Here is a 17,002-nt window from a genome sequence, read left to right as displayed (position 1 = left end):
AGTACACTCCCAGAACGGATTGTTCTCGTAAAGCAAGGTTCCGCTGTATAACTTTGCGGGGCATGGACTACGGGTGCACTGTTATGTAATTTGTGTGTTGTTTTTGTTTCTGACTGTAATTTGGTTGATGAATAAAAATGAACCCATTTAAAAAAAAGAAAAAAAAAACCAGTAAATATCGCAAGACGAAAAAAATATTCGGACTTAAAAATAAATAAATAAATGTGACATCTGGCTTGACAGATTAGGAATTTACACCTCAAAAGTGGCATAAATTACACCAATAATGGCGGCCTCGGTGAAAACACTTTTGGCTGATGTTCATGAGTCGTAAGACGTGACGAAATTGTTAAATTGCGCGTTTCTTAATAAATTTGGGGCGTCTTACCCCTGCGCTCCCTAAATGTCATTTTTCATTAAATTTGGCTTTCTTGAGAGGAAAAAATTACCTCAGAAAAAGTGACCTAAGCCCACAATGAGCCTCATAGGTAATAAATTGCTCTATAACCGCCATACAGAAGGGGGGGGGTCACATACTTTTACACAGCGGGTACACACTTTTATATTTATAAGTGTCCCCACAATACCCCTGGCCCCTTAATTGGGAAGAGCCTGGGGCACTGCCGTGTGTGACCGTCAGCTCCTCCTCACGTCACTCACCTCACGGAGCTCACTACTACACTGCGCTGCCTACAACGGTCAGTGCGCGCGCAAATGTACTGAGCCGCTTTACGGCACTGCTGACAGATTTTTCAGCGTCCGGACGGTCGCTTTACGGCGGTGTGGCGGAAATGGCGTCTCACTTCAGTGGAGTGCTGCAGCTGACCGACTTGGATGATTATATCGGCCCCTCACAGGTATAATAAATGTTATTACATCATATTAACCCATTATCAGACAGCAAATAGGTGGAAAAAGGGTGATAACCGGCGGGAATAGAGGAAGGACGTGTGACAGACAATGTCACTGTATATCCAGAGGAGTCACAGCCTTCACTTCTGTATCTGCGGGAACCTGTTATAGGACTACAATTCCCAGCATTCCCTAGCTGCTGCAGAATGGCAGGGCATGCTGGGAATTGTAGTTTTACCACTGCTGAACTGTAAATAGTTGCTTTTTTCCCCATTAATGGGGATGTAGGTTATATTGTTTCACTTTTGGGTTACAGATACACAGTCAATACGTTTTCTGTCTTGTTTTTTTTTTTTTTTTATCTAGGATTGTATAAAACCAGTCAAAGTAGAAAAGAAACCTGGAAAAGGAGCTGCCAAGATCCGTATTGAAGATGATGGGAGTTACTTTCAAATCAGTCAGGTGAGGATGAGGAGTGAAGTTGTTCTCGTCATTGTGAACATTTTGGGGTATGTGCACACGCTGCAGAAATTTTCTGCATGAAATCTGCACCTTCTGGCAGAAAAATGCACCAAAAATGCATGCATCTTGGTGCGTTTTTTCGTGCCATGCATTTTTTTCATGAAGTCAATGGGTGGAAGGGCTAAAAAATGGCAGGAAAAAAAACGCACCAACAATTGTCAAGCTGCACCCAATTTACAATAAAAAAAATAAATAATAATTAAAGCAAAGTGCATCCAACACTTCAGAATTCGCATTGACTTTGCTGGCATAAAGATAGACATGTAGATTTGGGCCAAAAACCACACCATGTGCACAGAGCCTAAAGCTGCGTTCACACTGCTTTTTTGTGTTTTTGGTTTTTTTTTTTATGCTGTAGTTTTTCAAAATTGACTGAATTTGCTGAGCCGCACGTGTAATGTATGGTGGAGCTGAGAGGGGAGCTTTGAGCCAAAGGCCCCCTTTAAATTCCAAGCTTATTATCTGAAGGTGGACCCACTTTACATTGACATAATCGATCTGGAACCTAAATTTTAGTGAAAAGTGAAAGTTCCACCATTTGGGTACGTGGCCACAATCCAGAATCAATGTGTTCTGGACACAGTGGGTCCTGACCTGCGGGGCTTCAAGTCTCCTCCGCAGGAGACCACAACTGCTCATGCCAACGATCCGGGCTCGGGTAGTTGTGATCTCTCGCTTGTGTTCTCCCTACGGAGGACGCTTGCGACTCCGCAGGAAAGAGCTGACATGCAGCTCAGAAAGCCACACCACAGGTCAGTTTTTGCTGCGGGCTGTACACGCATAGTGGGCATGGGATATTCAAGAAATTCCATCCTCTGTGCTTGTAGTGTACAACGCGGCGTTTTGGACGCAGCTGAAACATGCTGTGTCCAAAATGCTATGAAGACTGATCGTGGGCACACAGCCTTATACATGAAAACCGACCCATAATATTACAGTTTTGGGCTTGATAGAAGTGCCGGAGTATCAAATATCCTGAACGATAGAATGTTAGATTTAAAAAGGGGGTTTTCGAATTAAGATCTGTCGAAGCCCCCGGTGCTGTGTGAAACAGTGCTGTAATCCTCTGTGCCCCCCTAACAACCCCCCCCTGCCTTTTATGTACTTTGATTGAATAAAATAAGCTGCATTGCTACGGTGAGTGCCTTCTGCTCTTTTCATTAGAATTAAGAAAACTACCTTATTCTACTGCTGCTATTATATACATACAAACTAGCAATGACAGAAATTAGTATTTAAATGTCTGCTCAAACAACATGTCCAGGGCTTCCTTTATATTAAGTGCCAGTTTTCCCTATCTCAAAATATAAAGGGGTGTCCAGAAACTGTGCTTTGCTCATCCTCCCCGATATCTGTTAGGCTATGTGCCCACAGGACTATGAACCCGCGGATATATCCGCAGGTATGTCCGCAGGTTTCCCGCAGCAGCTCCCCGGAATCTGCAGCTATCCATAGCTGCGGGATTCCAGCGAAATATCTGTGGTAAACCTGTGGACATTCGTGCAACTTACCTGCGGAATTACCGGCCTCCAACTCTATAGTGGAGTGTCGGTATTTCCGCATGAATAATTGACATGCAGTTACGTGCGGCTGCGGGAAATCCGCAGCATATTCCGCAGCCGCACATACCGCAGCATAGAGACAGCACTCCTCATGTCCCATAGGATAACATGGGGAGTGTCTGTACTTGCTAAAACCTGCAGATTTATCTAGAAAATCCAGATAATACATAGTACGTAGTCCCATGGGCACATAGCCTTACTGTCTGCAGCGCTGAAGTCACAGCTGCAGCCAATCGTTTGGATCTGAGTAGCTTGTGCTGTTTGTTGGCCTCAGCGCTGCAGACAATAACCGATACCAGGAGCAGCGGTGCTGGAACCGGGGAGGATGAGCAAAGCATAGTTTCTGGAAACCTCTTTATGTTTAGAGCCAATAGGGAAAACTGGCACTAAATATAAAGGACGCCCTGGACATGTTGTTAGAGCAGACATTTCTATACTGATTTCGGTCATTGTTAGTTTGTTCATTGTAGCTTATATCTGTATTTTGTATGTAATCCCCTTCTCATGTACAACATTATGGAATCAATGATGCTCTATAAATATAAAATATATAATACTGATGGAGACTCCTGTTTGACCTGCAGGATGGAGCTTCCCAAAAATTGGAGAAGGCAAAAATCACCCTGAACGACTGTCTGGCCTGCAGCGGATGCGTGACGTCCGCAGAGACCGTCCTCATCACACAGCAGAGCCACGAGGAGCTGTACAAGATACTGGAGCAAAACAAGGTAATATCTGCCACGGCGCCGCAGGGATCTGTGGCATGGGCTGTTCCAGTGGCTCCACAGTGTGAAAAATCCACCATAGAGCACCTTATATCTTAGCTGTATGGACCCCTGAGCTGGTGACATTGGAAGAGGGGAGTAATAGGATTGCTTCACATCCCATTGCCATTGAACAGCTAAATTGTGACTTTTCTGAGTGAAATACCCTGGAAGGGCTGTAGAGAAGCATCTCAATGTTTTCCTCCTCCTTAGGTGGAGGACGCCTTACAGCACAGACTGGTCGTGGTGTCCATCTCGCCACAGTCTCGAGCTTCTCTGGCCACAAAGTTTAACCTCAATATCCAGGAAACTGCTCAGAAATTAACTGCGTTCTTTAAACAATTAGGTAAGAAGACAAAAAAAGTCCTAAAGGGGGTCGTAAATGTATAGATGAGCGGAGTGGCAACCAGTGTGGCTGCAGTCACAGAAGTGGTTGTCACTCAGCTTTCCCAGACGACTGAATGGTTTTGTTTTCCTGGAAAGGATCTTCTACCCTTTATTGTTGTATAACTGGGTAGTTTTGTCTCTTGTTTTTCCTTTTTAGGGGTCCACTATGTATTTGACACCAGCTTTTCCAGGAACTTCAGCCTATTAGAGAGTCAGCGAGAGTTTATACAACGCTACAAGAGACGGCAGGAGGAGAAGACAGCCCTGCCTATGCTATCGTCCGCCTGCCCAGGTACCTATGTATGCTATATACGGTAGCACCCTGTATTTACTCCCCTGGTTCTGGATGTAGCGCCCGGTCTTTACTTCCCTGGCTCTGAGTTTAGTACCCTGTCTTTACTTCCCTCGCTCTGGATGTTGTGACCTGTATTTACTCCCCTGGCTCTGGGTGTTGGGCCCTTTATTTACTCCCCTGGCTCTGGGTGTTGGGCCCTTTATTTACTCCCCTGGCTCTGGGTGTTGTGCCCTTTATTTACTCCCCTGGCTCTGGGTGTTGTGCCCTTTATTTACTGCCCTGGCTCTGGGTGTTGTGCCCTTTCTTTACTCCCCTGGCTCTGGGTGTTGTGCCCTTTCTTTACTCCCCTGGCTCTGGGTGTTGTGCCCTTTCTTTACTCCCCTGGCTCTGGGTGTAGCGCCCTGTCTTTACTCTCCTGGCTCTGGGTGTAGCGCCCTGTCTTTACTCCCCTGGCTCTGGGTGTAGCGCGCTGTTTTTACTCCCCTGGCTCTGGGTGTAGTGCCCTGTTTTTACTCCCCTGGCTCTGGGTGTAGCGACCTGTTTTTACTCCCCTGGCTCTGGGTGTAGGGCTCTGGGCATAATGCTGCCATTTACGTGTTGCCCACAGTTGCATGTTGTGATAAAGCCATGTTGTTGACCTTTCTTCTCTTCTAGGGTGGATTTGTTATGCTGAGAAAACTCATGGCTCCTTTATTATCCCACACATCAGCGTCACCAAATCTCCTCAGCAAGTGATGGGATCCCTGGTGAAGAACTACTTTGCAAAAGAAAAGGTAAAAAATGAAATGACCTAATCTCTATTTACCTATCTGATATCTATGTATCCATCTAACATCTCTCTCTCGTCGTAGAACCTGCCACCTCATCAGATCTACCATGTCACGGTGATGCCGTGTTACGATAAGAAGCTGGAGGCCTCCAGGCCGGACTTTTTCAATCAGGAATATGAGACCCGAGATGTTGATTGTGTCATCACCACCGGTAAGAGCTGCGGACACTGATTGCCGGTATCACTGTGGTGTGTGTATAAAGGCCGCTGCTAATTTGCTGATGTCTATTAAAGGGGAAGTGCTGCGGATGCTGGAGCAGGAGGGGATCTCTCTACCAGATGTGAATATCTGTCCCCTTGATACACAGTGAGTAATTAATATGTATATAGTTATTTACCCTTCACCATGACCGCACCGTATACAGAGAGAGTATCCACCTCCCAAAACAGGAAACCTACAGAATAAAAAGGCGATACCTCTCCATATACCTCACTGTGGGTTCCTGTTTCTCGAAGAGGAGACCTACGGCCCTGCGTGCCAAGATCATGCCGGAGAAGGTTTCTTCAGGGCAGCAGGAGGCAGATGCAGCTCGGAGTAGCCGCAAGCTGTGATCGGGCTATTTCCGTCCGGTCAGGTAGTGAGGAGGTCATCTTGGCATCAGCAGGTTCGGAAGATGGGGCCGGATGTGACATGCGGATGCGTGACCGGCCACTTCCGAGGTTGGGCCAACGGTAATAAGGCATAGAACCAGGCAGCACCCTCTGAATTCGGAGGTAGGGAGCAGTACGAAGACACAAAGCATGCGAAAGCGGGCGTGCTCTGCAACATATATATGGCCATAATGTCGGCAGATTTCAGATTTGGAAGACGTGTCTGATAATTAACCCTAGAACGCATACCTGGGGCCTCGCAGGCCTGCTAGGTTATTTGTTTTCTATGGTAGATTTCTATGGTTGCACGTTCTAGGGTTAAGATGATGCACCACCTGAAGGGAAGAAAGTTTCAGGAGCCCATTCTACAAGAGTCATATCTACTTCCTGGGCAGAGAGCTAATGCTTCCATTGATCCTATCTGTTGGGTGGTCGTCCCCCTCTACCTCTGTTAAACACTACAGGTTACATCTAGGGTACTCCTATGTCATATCCTTTGGAAGAAAGGATTGTTCAGCGTTGCTCTTTCCCTAGGGATTCTTTCTATTGTAATCTCTCTGTATACGATGGTGTCAAGGTGAAGGGTAAAGAGTGCAGCTCTGGAGTATAATAAAGGATGTAATTCTGGACCAGTAATGGGATGTATGTACACAGTGACTGCACCAGCAGAATAGTGAGTGCAGCTCTGGAGTATAATACAGGAGGTAACTCAGGATAAGTTTTATTTTTATATATATATTTATATATATATTAGTACACCAAAAGTTTGGACACACCTTCTCATTCAAAGAGTTTTCTTTATTTTCAAGACTCTGGAAATGTAGATTCACATTGAAGGCATCAAAACTATGAATGAAAACATGTGGAATGAAATACTTAAAGTGTGAAACAACTGAAAATATGTCTTATATTCTAGGTTCTTTAAAGTAGCCACCTTTTGCTTTGATTACTGCTTTGCACACTCTTGGCATTCTCTTGATGAGCTTCAAGAGGTAGTCACCGGAAATAGTTTTCCAAGAGTCTTGAAGGAGTTCCCAGAGATGCTCAGCACTTGTTGGCCCTTTTGCCTTCACTCTGCGGTCCAGCTCACCCCAAACCATCTCAATTGGGTTCAGGTCTGGTGACTGTGGAGACCAGGTCATCTGGTGTAGCATCCCATCACTCTCCTTAGTCAAATAGCCCTTACACAGCCTGGAGGTGTGTTTGGGGTCTTTGTCCTGTTGAAAAATAAATGATGGTCCAACTAAACACAAACCGGATGGAATAGCACACCGCTGCAAGATGCTGTGGTAGCCATGCTGCTTCAATATGCCTTCAATTTTGAATAAATCCCCAACCGTGTGACCAGCAAAGCCCCCCCACACCATCACACCTCCTCCACCATGCTTCACGGTGGGAACCAGCCATGTAGAGTCTACCCGTTCACCTTTTCTACAAAGACACGGTGGTTGGATCCAAAGATCTCAAATTTGGACTCATCAGATCAAAGCACAGATTTCCACTGGTCCAATGTCCATTCCTTGTATTCTTTAGCCCAAACAAGTCTCTTCTGCTTGTTGCCTGTCCTTAGCAGTGGTTTCCTAGCAGCAATTTTATCATGAAGGCTGCTGCACAAAGTCTACTCTTAACAGTTGTTCTAGAGATAAGAAGGTGTGTCCAAACGTTTGGTCTGCACTATAATATATATATACATATATATTACAGTGCCTACAAGTAGTATTCAACCCCCTGCAGATTTAGCAGGTTTACACATTCGGAATTAACCTGGCATTGTGACATTTGGACTGTAGATCAGCCTGGAAGTGTGAAATGCACTGCAGCAAAAAAGAATGTTGTTTTTTTGTGTGGTTTTTTTTTTTGTTTTTTTTTTGTTTTTTTTTGTTTTTTAAATTGTGAAAAGTTTATTCAGAGGGTCATTTATTATTCAACCCCTCAAACCACCAGAATTCTGTTTGGTTCCCCTAAAGTATTAAGAAGTATTTCAGGCACAAAGAACAATGAGCTTCACATGTTTGGATTAATTATCTCTTATTCCAGCCTTTTCTGACTAATTAAGACCCTCCCCAAACTTGTGAACAGCACTCATACTTGGTCAACATGGGAAAGACAAAGGAGCATTTCAAGGCCATCAGAGACAACATCGTGGAGGGTCACAAGGCTGGCAAGGGGTACAAAACCCTTTCCAAGGAGTTGGGCCTACCTGTCTCCACTGTTGGGAGCATCATCCGGAAGTGGAAGGCTTATGGAACTACTGTTAGCCTTCCACGGCCTGGACAGCCTTTGAAAGTTTCCACCCGTGCCAAGGCCAGGCTTGTCCGAAGAGTCAAGGCTAACCCAAGGACAACAAGGAAGGAGCTCCGGGAAGATCTCATGGCAGTGGGGACATTGGTTTCAGTCAATACCATAAGTAACGTACTCCACCGCAATGGTCTCCGTTCCAGACGAGCCCGTAAGGTACCTTTACTTTCAAAGTGTCATGTCAAGGCTCGTCTACAGTTTGCTCATGATCACTTGGAGGACTCTGAGACAGACTGGTTCAAGGTTCTCTGGTCTGATGAGACCAAGATCGAGATCTTTGGTGCCAACCACACACGTGACGTTTGGAGACTGGATGGCACTGCATACGACCCCAAGAATACCATCCCTACAGTCAAGCATGGTGGTGGCAGCATCATGCTGTGGGGCTGTTTCTCAGCCAAGGGGCCTGGCCATCTGGTCCGCATCCATGGGAAGATGGATAGCACAGCCTACCTGGAGATTTTGGCCAAGAACCTCCGCTCCTCCATCAAGGATCTTAAGATGGGTCGTCATTTCATCTTCCAACAAGACAACGACCCAAAGCACACAGCCAAGAAAACCAAGGCCTGGTTCAAGAGGGAAAAAATCAAGGTGTTGCAGTGGCCTAGTCAGTCTCCTGACCTTAACCCTATTGAAAACTTGTGGAAGGAGCTCAAGATTAAAGTCCACATGAGACACCCAAAGAACCTAGATAACTTGGAGAAGATCTGCATGGAGGAGTGGGCCAAGATAACTGCAGAGACCTGTGCCGGCCTGATCAGGTCTTATAAAAGACGATTATTAGCTGTAATTGCAAACAAGGGTTATTCCACAGAATATTAAACCTAGGGGTTGAATAATAATTGACCCACACTTTTATGTTGAAAATTTATTAAAATTTAACTGAGCAACATAACTTGTTGGTTTGTAAGATTTATGCATCTGTTAATAAATCCTGCTCTTGTTTGAAGTTTGCAGGCTCTAACTTATTTGCACCTTATCAAACCTGCTAAATCTGCAGGGGGTTGAATACTACTTGTAGGCACTGTATGTATGTATATATATGTGTATATATATATATATATATATATATATAATATATATATATATACATATATATATATAATATAATTATACACAGTGACTACACCAGCAGAATAGTGAGCGCAGCTCTGGAGTATAATACAGGAGGTAACTCAGGATCAGTACGGAGTATTACAGTTTGCATAGTATGTCTTTACCTTACCATCGTTATATATAAAAATATAATATGTTGTGGATATTTTGTTTTGTGTCTGTGCAGGTTCAGCAGTGCGGTGGATAATGAGCCATTAGGACATGAAGGAGGAGGATCTGGCGGATACCTAGAACACATCTTTAAATACGCAGCACAGGAGCTCTTCGGCCTCCATGTAGATAAGATTACATACAAGCCTCTGAAGTAAGGTCCTGTGTATTATTGTGTTGCTGAGTAATGTCTCCGTGTTATTATCCTGTAGCTGATGAATACATGTACCATCCTCTCACCTCCTTCACCCTGAACAGGAACAAAGACTTCCAGGAGGTGACTCTGGAGAAGGACGGGGAGCTGCTGCTGCAGTTTGCGCTGGCGTACGGCTTCCGAAACATTCAGAATCTGGTGCAGAAGCTAAAAAGAGGGCGCTGTGCCTATGACTACGTGGAGGTGATGGCCTGTCCTTCAGGTAACTCTCAGGGTGCCCTGGCTCAAAGAAGTGTTTGTAGAAAAATAATTAGGATACTGTAGTTTCTCAGAGGACGTGCAATGATTTTGGAATTTATTAGTGGGATTTTTTTCTTAAAGGGAACATGTTACTGCAGATATAAGGGTAATAGCATTAGAAGGGTGCCCAACTGCATGACTGAAAGTTGCCCGCTTAGTTTTTGACATGTGCGGGTTCTGGCTTATTTTTATTTTTCTTTTTCGCTCCTAATTGGGAGACCCAGACAATTGGGTGTATAGCTACTGCCTCCGGAGGCCGCACAAAGTACTACACTTAAAAGTGTAAGGCCCCTCCCCTTCTGGCTATACACCCCCCCGTGGGAGCACGGGTCCCTCAGTTTTTGCTTTGTGCGAAGGAGGTCAGACACGCACGCATAGCTCCACTATTTAGTCAGCAGCAGCTGCTGACTATGTCGGATGGAAGAAAAGAGGGCCCATACAGGGCCCCCAGCATGCTCCCTTCTCACCCCACTTTCTGTCGGTGGTGCTTGTTAAGGTTGAGGTACCCATTGCGGGTACGGAGGCTGGAGCCCACATGCTGATTCCTTCCCCATCCCCATTAGGGCTCTGGGCGAAGTGGGATTTTACCGGTCTCCAGGCACAGAGACCGTGCTCCATCCGCAGCCCCTGGAGAAGCCGCTGGATATGGAGCTGAGTATCGTCAGGGACATGGCCCTGCTCCGTCAAGGTACTCTGTGTCCCCGTGCATACGCGCGCACACCGCAGCATTGCTGGGTGTGTTAGTGCGCCGGGGACAACAGCGCTGCTGCGCTTGTGCCATTTCCTCACTTCAGCTTAGCTGAGTGGGTAGACTCAGGGAGAACGGTCGCGCCGGCCGCTGGGACTGCGACACGGCTGGGACTTGTGGTGCGCCGGGGACTTCCGCGCTGACCGTGCATATATCACGGCCGCGCTTATTACTACAGTCCCCGGCTTTTGCGGCCTAGTTCGTTCGTTCCCGCCTCCGCACCTGCCAGTCAGGAGGAGGGCGGGACGCTGTACAGAGCATCAGCGCTGAGGGCTGGAGTCTTTTTTACATACTCCAGCCCTCACACCAGGCACAGTAGGACGCAGTTTCCCGCACTTTGTTTGTGGCACGCCCACGGTCCGCCCCTCTTCACAGAACGCCGGCAGCCATTCCTGCCTGCACGCTGAGCTGCAGATGGGAGACGGGGAGACCCAGACACGGGATTCTACGGCCTCATACCCGCTGTTCAGCGGGCGGTAAGCAGCCCTCAAGGGCTCACCCCCACTTGTGCCGTTTGTATACTGAGTATTTTGTGTTTGCAAATACTTTGTACTGTACGGTCGCTGGTGATTCTCGGCTATATACCCTCCTAGATTACAAGGAGGCAACAGCATGTCGTCCGCAAAACGCAAGGGTGCCAAGGCACAGACATTATATGCTGCCTGTACCGCATGTGGGGCTGCTCTACCGGCAGGTTCCACTGACCCCCATTGTGTGCAGTGCTCGGCCCCTGTGCAACTTGCACAGCCGGGGCCTCTGCTGGACGTGACCCAGAGTGTACCACCTATGAATGCTGTCCAGGTGACAGGAACGGAGTTTGCAGCTTTTGCTGACAGATTGTCTATGACTATGTCTAAAATTCTTGAAACATTGCAGTCTAGACCAGTAACTCAGACCACGGACACTGTTGAATCATTGCTCCCTGGTCCCCCTCAGCTGGAACACTTCCGTGCTCCGGGGGTGTTTCACGCACCCCAGGGTGACGACTCTGACTCGGACGACAGTCCCAGACAACCTAAGCGGGCTCGCTATGAGCGACCCTCAACTTCATCACACTGGTCAGGGTCCCAGCGGGATGAATCTATGGGTGATGAGGCGGATGTAACTGACCAGGATTCTGATCCTGGGACCGCTCTCAATCTGGATACACCGGATGGTGACGCCATAGTGAATGATCTTATAGCGTCCATCAATAAGATGTTAGATATTTCTCCGCCAGCTCCTCCTGCGGAGGAGTCAGCTTCACAGCAGGAGAAATTCCATTTCAGATATCCCAAGCGTAAATTAAGCTCTTTTCTGGACCACTCTGACTTTAGAGACGCAATCCAGAAACCCCACGCTTATCCTGATAAGCGGTTTTCCAAACGGCTTAAAGATACACGCTATCCTTTCCCCCCTGACGTGGTCAAGGGCTGGACCCAGTGTCCCAAGGTGGACCCTCCAATCTCCAGGCTTGCAGCTAGATCCTTAGTTGCAGTAGAAGATGGAGCGGCACTTAAAGATGCCACTGATAGACAGATGGAGCTCTGGTTGAAATCCATCTATGAAGCTATTGGAGCGTCGTTGGCGCCAGCATTCGCAGCCGTATGGGCACTCCAAGCTATTTCAGCTGGGCTTACGCAAGTCGACTCAGTCACACGTACATCTGCTCCGCAGGTGGCACCATTGACCTCTCAAATGTCTGCATTCGCGTCTTACGCGATTAATGCTGTCCTAGACTCTACGAGCCGTACGGCGGTGGCGTCAGCCAACTCCGTGGTTTTACGCAGAGCCCTATGGTTGAGAGAATGGAAGGCAGATTCTGCTTCCAAGAAGTGCTTAACCAGTTTGCCTTTTTCTCGTGACCGATTGTTTGGTGAGCGTTTGGATGAAATTATTAAACACTCCAAGGGTAAGGATTCATCCTTACCTCAACACAGACAAAACAAACCCCAACAAAGGAGGGGTCAGTCTGGTTTTCGGTCCTTTCGAGGCTCAGGCAGGTCCCAATTCTCCTCGTCCAAGAGGACTCAAAAGGATCAGAGAGGCTCAGATTCTTGGCGGACTCAATCACGCCCAAAAAAGACAGCAGGAAGAACCGTTACCAAGACGGCTTCCTCATGACTCTGTCTCCTCTTTCCGCATCCTCGGTCGGTGGCAGGCTCTCCCGCTTTGCCGACATTTGGCTATCACAGGTCAAAGACCGTTGGGTGAGGGACATTCTGTTTCACGGGTACAGGATAGAGTTCAGCTCTCGTCCTCCAACTCGTTTCGTCAGAACGTCTCCACCGCCCGACCGGGCCGATGCTCTGCTGCAGGCGGTGGCCGCTCTAAAGGCGGAAGGAGTGGTGACTTCCGTTCCTCTTCAGGAACAAGGTCACGGTTTTTACTCCAATTTGTTTGTGGTGCCAAAGAAAGACGGGTCATTTCGTCCCGTCCTGGATCTAAAGTTGCTCAACAAACACGTAAAAATCAGGAGATTCCGGATGGAACCTCTCCGCTCCGTCATCGCCTCAATGTCTCAAGGAGATTTCCTAGCATCAATAGACATCAAAGATGCTTATCTCCACGTACCGATTGCGCCAGAGCATCAGCGTTTCTCTACGCTTCGTTATAGGAAGCGAACACATGCAGTTCGTAGCGCCTCCTTTCGGGCTGGCAACAGCCCCTCGGGTCTTCACCAAGGTCATGGCAGCAGTAGTAGCAGTCCTGCACTCACAGGGTCACTCTGTGATCCCGTATCTGGACGATCTGCTGATAAAGGCACCCTCTCAAGAGGCATGCCAACACAGTCTGAACGTGGCACTGAAGACTCTCCAGAGGTTCGGGTGGATCGTCAACTTTTCAAAGTCAAATCTAACCCCGACCCAATCACTAACATATCTTGGCATGGAGTTTCATACTCTCTCAGCGATAGTGAAGTTTCCACTGGACAAGCAGTGCTCTCTGCAGACAGGGGTGCAATCTCTTCTTCAGAGCCAGTCGCACTCCTTGAGGCGCCTCATGCTTTTCCTAGGGAAAATGGTGGCAGCAATGGAAGCAGTCCCTTTCGCGCAGTTTCATCTGCGCCCTCTACAATGGGACATTCTCCGCCAATGGGACGGGAAGTCGACGTCCCTCGACAGGGATGTCTCCCTCTCTCAGACAGCCAAGGACTCTCTCCGGTGGTGGCTTCTTCCCACCTCATTGTCAAAAGGAAGGTCGTTTCTACCCCCATCCTGGGCGGTGGTCACGACAGATGCGAGCCTATCAGGGTGGGGAGCAGTGTTTCTTCACCACAGGGCTCAGGGTACGGGGACTCAGAAAGAGTCCACCCTTCAGATCAATGTTCTGGAAATCAGAGCAGTCTGTCTTGCCCTGCGAGCCTTCCAACAGTGGCTGGCAGGCAAGCAGATCCGGATTCAGTCGGACAATTCCACAGCGGTGGCGTACATCAACCACCAAGGGGGAACACGCAGTCGGCAAGCCTTCCAGGAAGTCCGGCGGATTCTGACGTGGGTGGAAGACACAGCATCCACCATATCCGCAGTTCACATCCCAGGCGTGGAAAACTAGGAAGCAGACTTTCTAAGTCGCCAGGGCATGGACGCAGGAGAATGGTCCCTCCACCCGGACGTGTTTCAGGAGATCTGTCGCCGCTGGGGGATGCCGGACGTCGACCTGATGGCGTCACGGCACAACAACAAGGTCCCGGTTTTCATGGCACGGTCTCACGATCACCGAGCTCTGGCGGCAGACGCCTTAGTTCAAGATTGGTCGCAGTTCCAGCTACCTTATGTGTTCCCACCTGTGGCATTGTTGCCCAGAGTGCTCCGCAAAATCAGGTCCGACTGCCGCCGCGTCATTCTCGTCGCTCCAGACTGGCCAAGGAGGTCGTGGTACCCGGATCTGTGGCATCTCACGGTAGGCCAACCGTGGGCGCTACCAGACCGTCCAGACTTGCTGTCTCAAGGGCCGTTTTTCCATTTGAATTCTGCGGCCCTGAACCTGACAGTGTGGCCATTGAGTCCTGGATCCTAGGGACCTCAGGTTTATCTCATGAAGTTGTTGCCACCATGAGACAGGCGAGGAAACCATCCTCCGCCAAGATCTACCACAGGACGTGGAAGATATTCCTATCTTGGTGCTCTGCCCAGGGAGTTTCTCCCTGGCCATTTGCATTGCCTATTTTTCTTTCCTTCCTGCAGTCTGGGTTGGAAAAAGGTTTGTCGCTTAGCTCCCTTAAAGGTCAAGTTTCCGCGCTATCCGTATTTTTTCAGAAACGCCTAGCGCGACTTCCTAGGTTACGCACGTTCCTGGTGAGAGCACTCAGGATCTACATTTCCCGCACGGCCCCTATGCGCCGTTCGGATGCACTCTTTATCCTGGTCGCTGGTCAGCATAAAGGGTCGCAAGCTTCCAAATCCACCCTTGCGCGGTGGATCAAGGAACCAATTCTTCACACCTACCGTTCTGCTGGGCTTCCGATTCCATCTGGACTGAAGGCCCATTCTACCAGAGCCGTGGGTGCGTCCTGGGCATTACGGCATCAGGCTACGGCTCAGCAGGTGTGCCAGGCGGCTACCTGGTCGAGTCTGCACACTTTTACCAGGCATTATCAGGTGCATACCTACGCTTCGGCGGATGCCAGCCTAGGTAGACAAGTCCTTCAGGCGGCGGTGGCCCACCTGTAAGAAAGGGCTGCTTGACAGCCCTATCACGAGGTATTCTTTTACCCACCCAGGGACTGCTTTGGGACGTCCCAATTGTCTGGGTCTCCCAATTAGGAGCGAAAAAGAAGAAGGGAATTTTGTTACTTACCGTAAATTCCTTTTCTTCTAGCTCCAATTGGGAGACCCAGCACCCGCCCTGTTTTTCTTAGGGTATTTGTTTTTCGGGTGCACATGTTGTTCATGTTGATCAGTTCTGTTCTCCGATATTGTCTATCGGATTGAATTTGTTTTTGAAACAGTTATTGGCTTTCCTCCTTCTTGCTTTTGCACTAAAACTGAGGGACCCGTGCTCCCACGGGGGGGTGTATAGCCAGAAGGGGAGGGGCCTTACACTTTTAAGTGTAGTACTTTGTGCGGCCTCCGGAGGCAGTAGCTATACACCCAATTGTCTGGGTCTCCCAATTGGAGCTAGAAGAAAAGGAATTTACGGTAAGTAAACAAAATTCCCTTCATTTCAGGCTGTTTGAACGGAGGTGGACAGCTCCGGGCAGAAGGAGAGGCCGGTAAGGACTTGCTGCAGAGGGTGGAGCAGCTGTACACATCTGTAAGGACGGAGTCGCCGGAGCAGAATGACAGGGTGAAGGAGCTTTATGAGCAGTGGTTGGGAGGGCAGGACAGCGCCAGGGTGAAGGAGGCGCTGCACACACAGTACCACGCCGTGGAGAAGACCACTTCTGGACTGAGCATTAAGTGGTGATTCTAAAGACTCCATCCAACTCATCTACATTAAAATTCAGGACAATATCTGCATCTGTGTTTTTTTGCCATGTAATGACCTCGAGGTAGGACTATCCAAGCAGAGTGTGGCGGTGTATATCTATTCACAGACTTTCCTGCCGCAGCCTGTGTAGCGACTTGTGCACTGTCCAATCCACACGGAGTGAATAATGCTGCCATAACCACAGCCTTACTTTTTATCTTTATACTTCTTTAACTATTACATTTAATCTGTTGTTCCCTGTTATCAGCCATTTTAGGATTGGGGATAGGCTGACTTTCTGGGGTATTCTTTTAAGTACAGAAGACTCTCTCTGCCCTCTTTGATCGCTACTGAATGTCAGATATAAATATAAGGAAAATTCTGTAGCACAGCAAGAGTTAGTAAAAAATTACTTTATTAGAACAGGTTAAAATTCATTACAAATAGCAACAAGTGGTCAGCAGGTGGCGCCAATACTCTACAGAGGAAAAGGCTGCAGCTTTTTAAGAAATATATTGGTAGGACTCCTATTACTTAATCTCTCTAGTGATGATAACGTAAGGACACTGTGACATACCAACAATTGCTAATGCGCCACAGTGTTACCACAAGAGTCCCACAACAATGAAATGTATAAACATTTTTTCCCCGGAAGAAGGCGTACACCGAAACGTGCATGTAGGGATTGTGCTGTGCGCCTCCATCTACTTGAGGTATATGCTGTTATAACTTTTGTTTATATATTCCATTGTTGTGGGACTCTTGTGGTAACACTGTGGCGCATTATCAATTGTTGGTGTGTCACAGTGTCCTTACGTTATCATCACTAGAGAGATTAAGTAATAAGAGTCCTACCAAAAATGGAATGTATAAACAAATTTTCTTTATCGTTCCTATGGGAGACCCAGACCATGGGTGTATAGCTACTGCCCCCCGGAGGACACACAAAGTTACTACACTCAAAACGTGTAGCTCCTCCCTCCCAGTATATACACCCCCTGCTAGCCAGTCCTAGCCAGTTTCTTGCTTTGTGTCAGGAGGAT

The 17,002-nt window shown here is 47.9% G+C and overlaps 1 protein-coding gene across 1 annotated transcript; it reads left to right on the top strand.

Moving 5' to 3' along the window:
- Positions 1-731: 731 nt before the first annotated feature.
- Positions 732-16,397, top strand: CIAO3 (cytosolic iron-sulfur assembly component 3). The gene is made up of 11 exons (XM_075319455.1): positions 732-857; positions 1,219-1,314; positions 3,521-3,664; positions 3,914-4,046; positions 4,245-4,379; positions 5,037-5,155; positions 5,234-5,363; positions 5,446-5,518; positions 9,383-9,520; positions 9,625-9,782; positions 15,718-16,397. The coding sequence occupies exons 1-11, from the start codon at positions 792-794 to the stop codon at positions 15,954-15,956; spliced, it is 1,431 nt and encodes a 476-aa protein (XP_075175570.1). The 5' UTR covers positions 732-791; the 3' UTR covers positions 15,957-16,397.
- Positions 16,398-17,002: the final 605 nt, after the last annotated feature.

The sequence above is a fragment of the Anomaloglossus baeobatrachus genome, chromosome 7, assembly GCF_048569485.1.
Source record: "Anomaloglossus baeobatrachus isolate aAnoBae1 chromosome 7, aAnoBae1.hap1, whole genome shotgun sequence".
Taxonomy (NCBI): domain Eukaryota; kingdom Metazoa; phylum Chordata; class Amphibia; order Anura; family Aromobatidae; genus Anomaloglossus; species Anomaloglossus baeobatrachus.
This window is presented reverse-complemented; position numbering and strand designations above follow the sequence as displayed.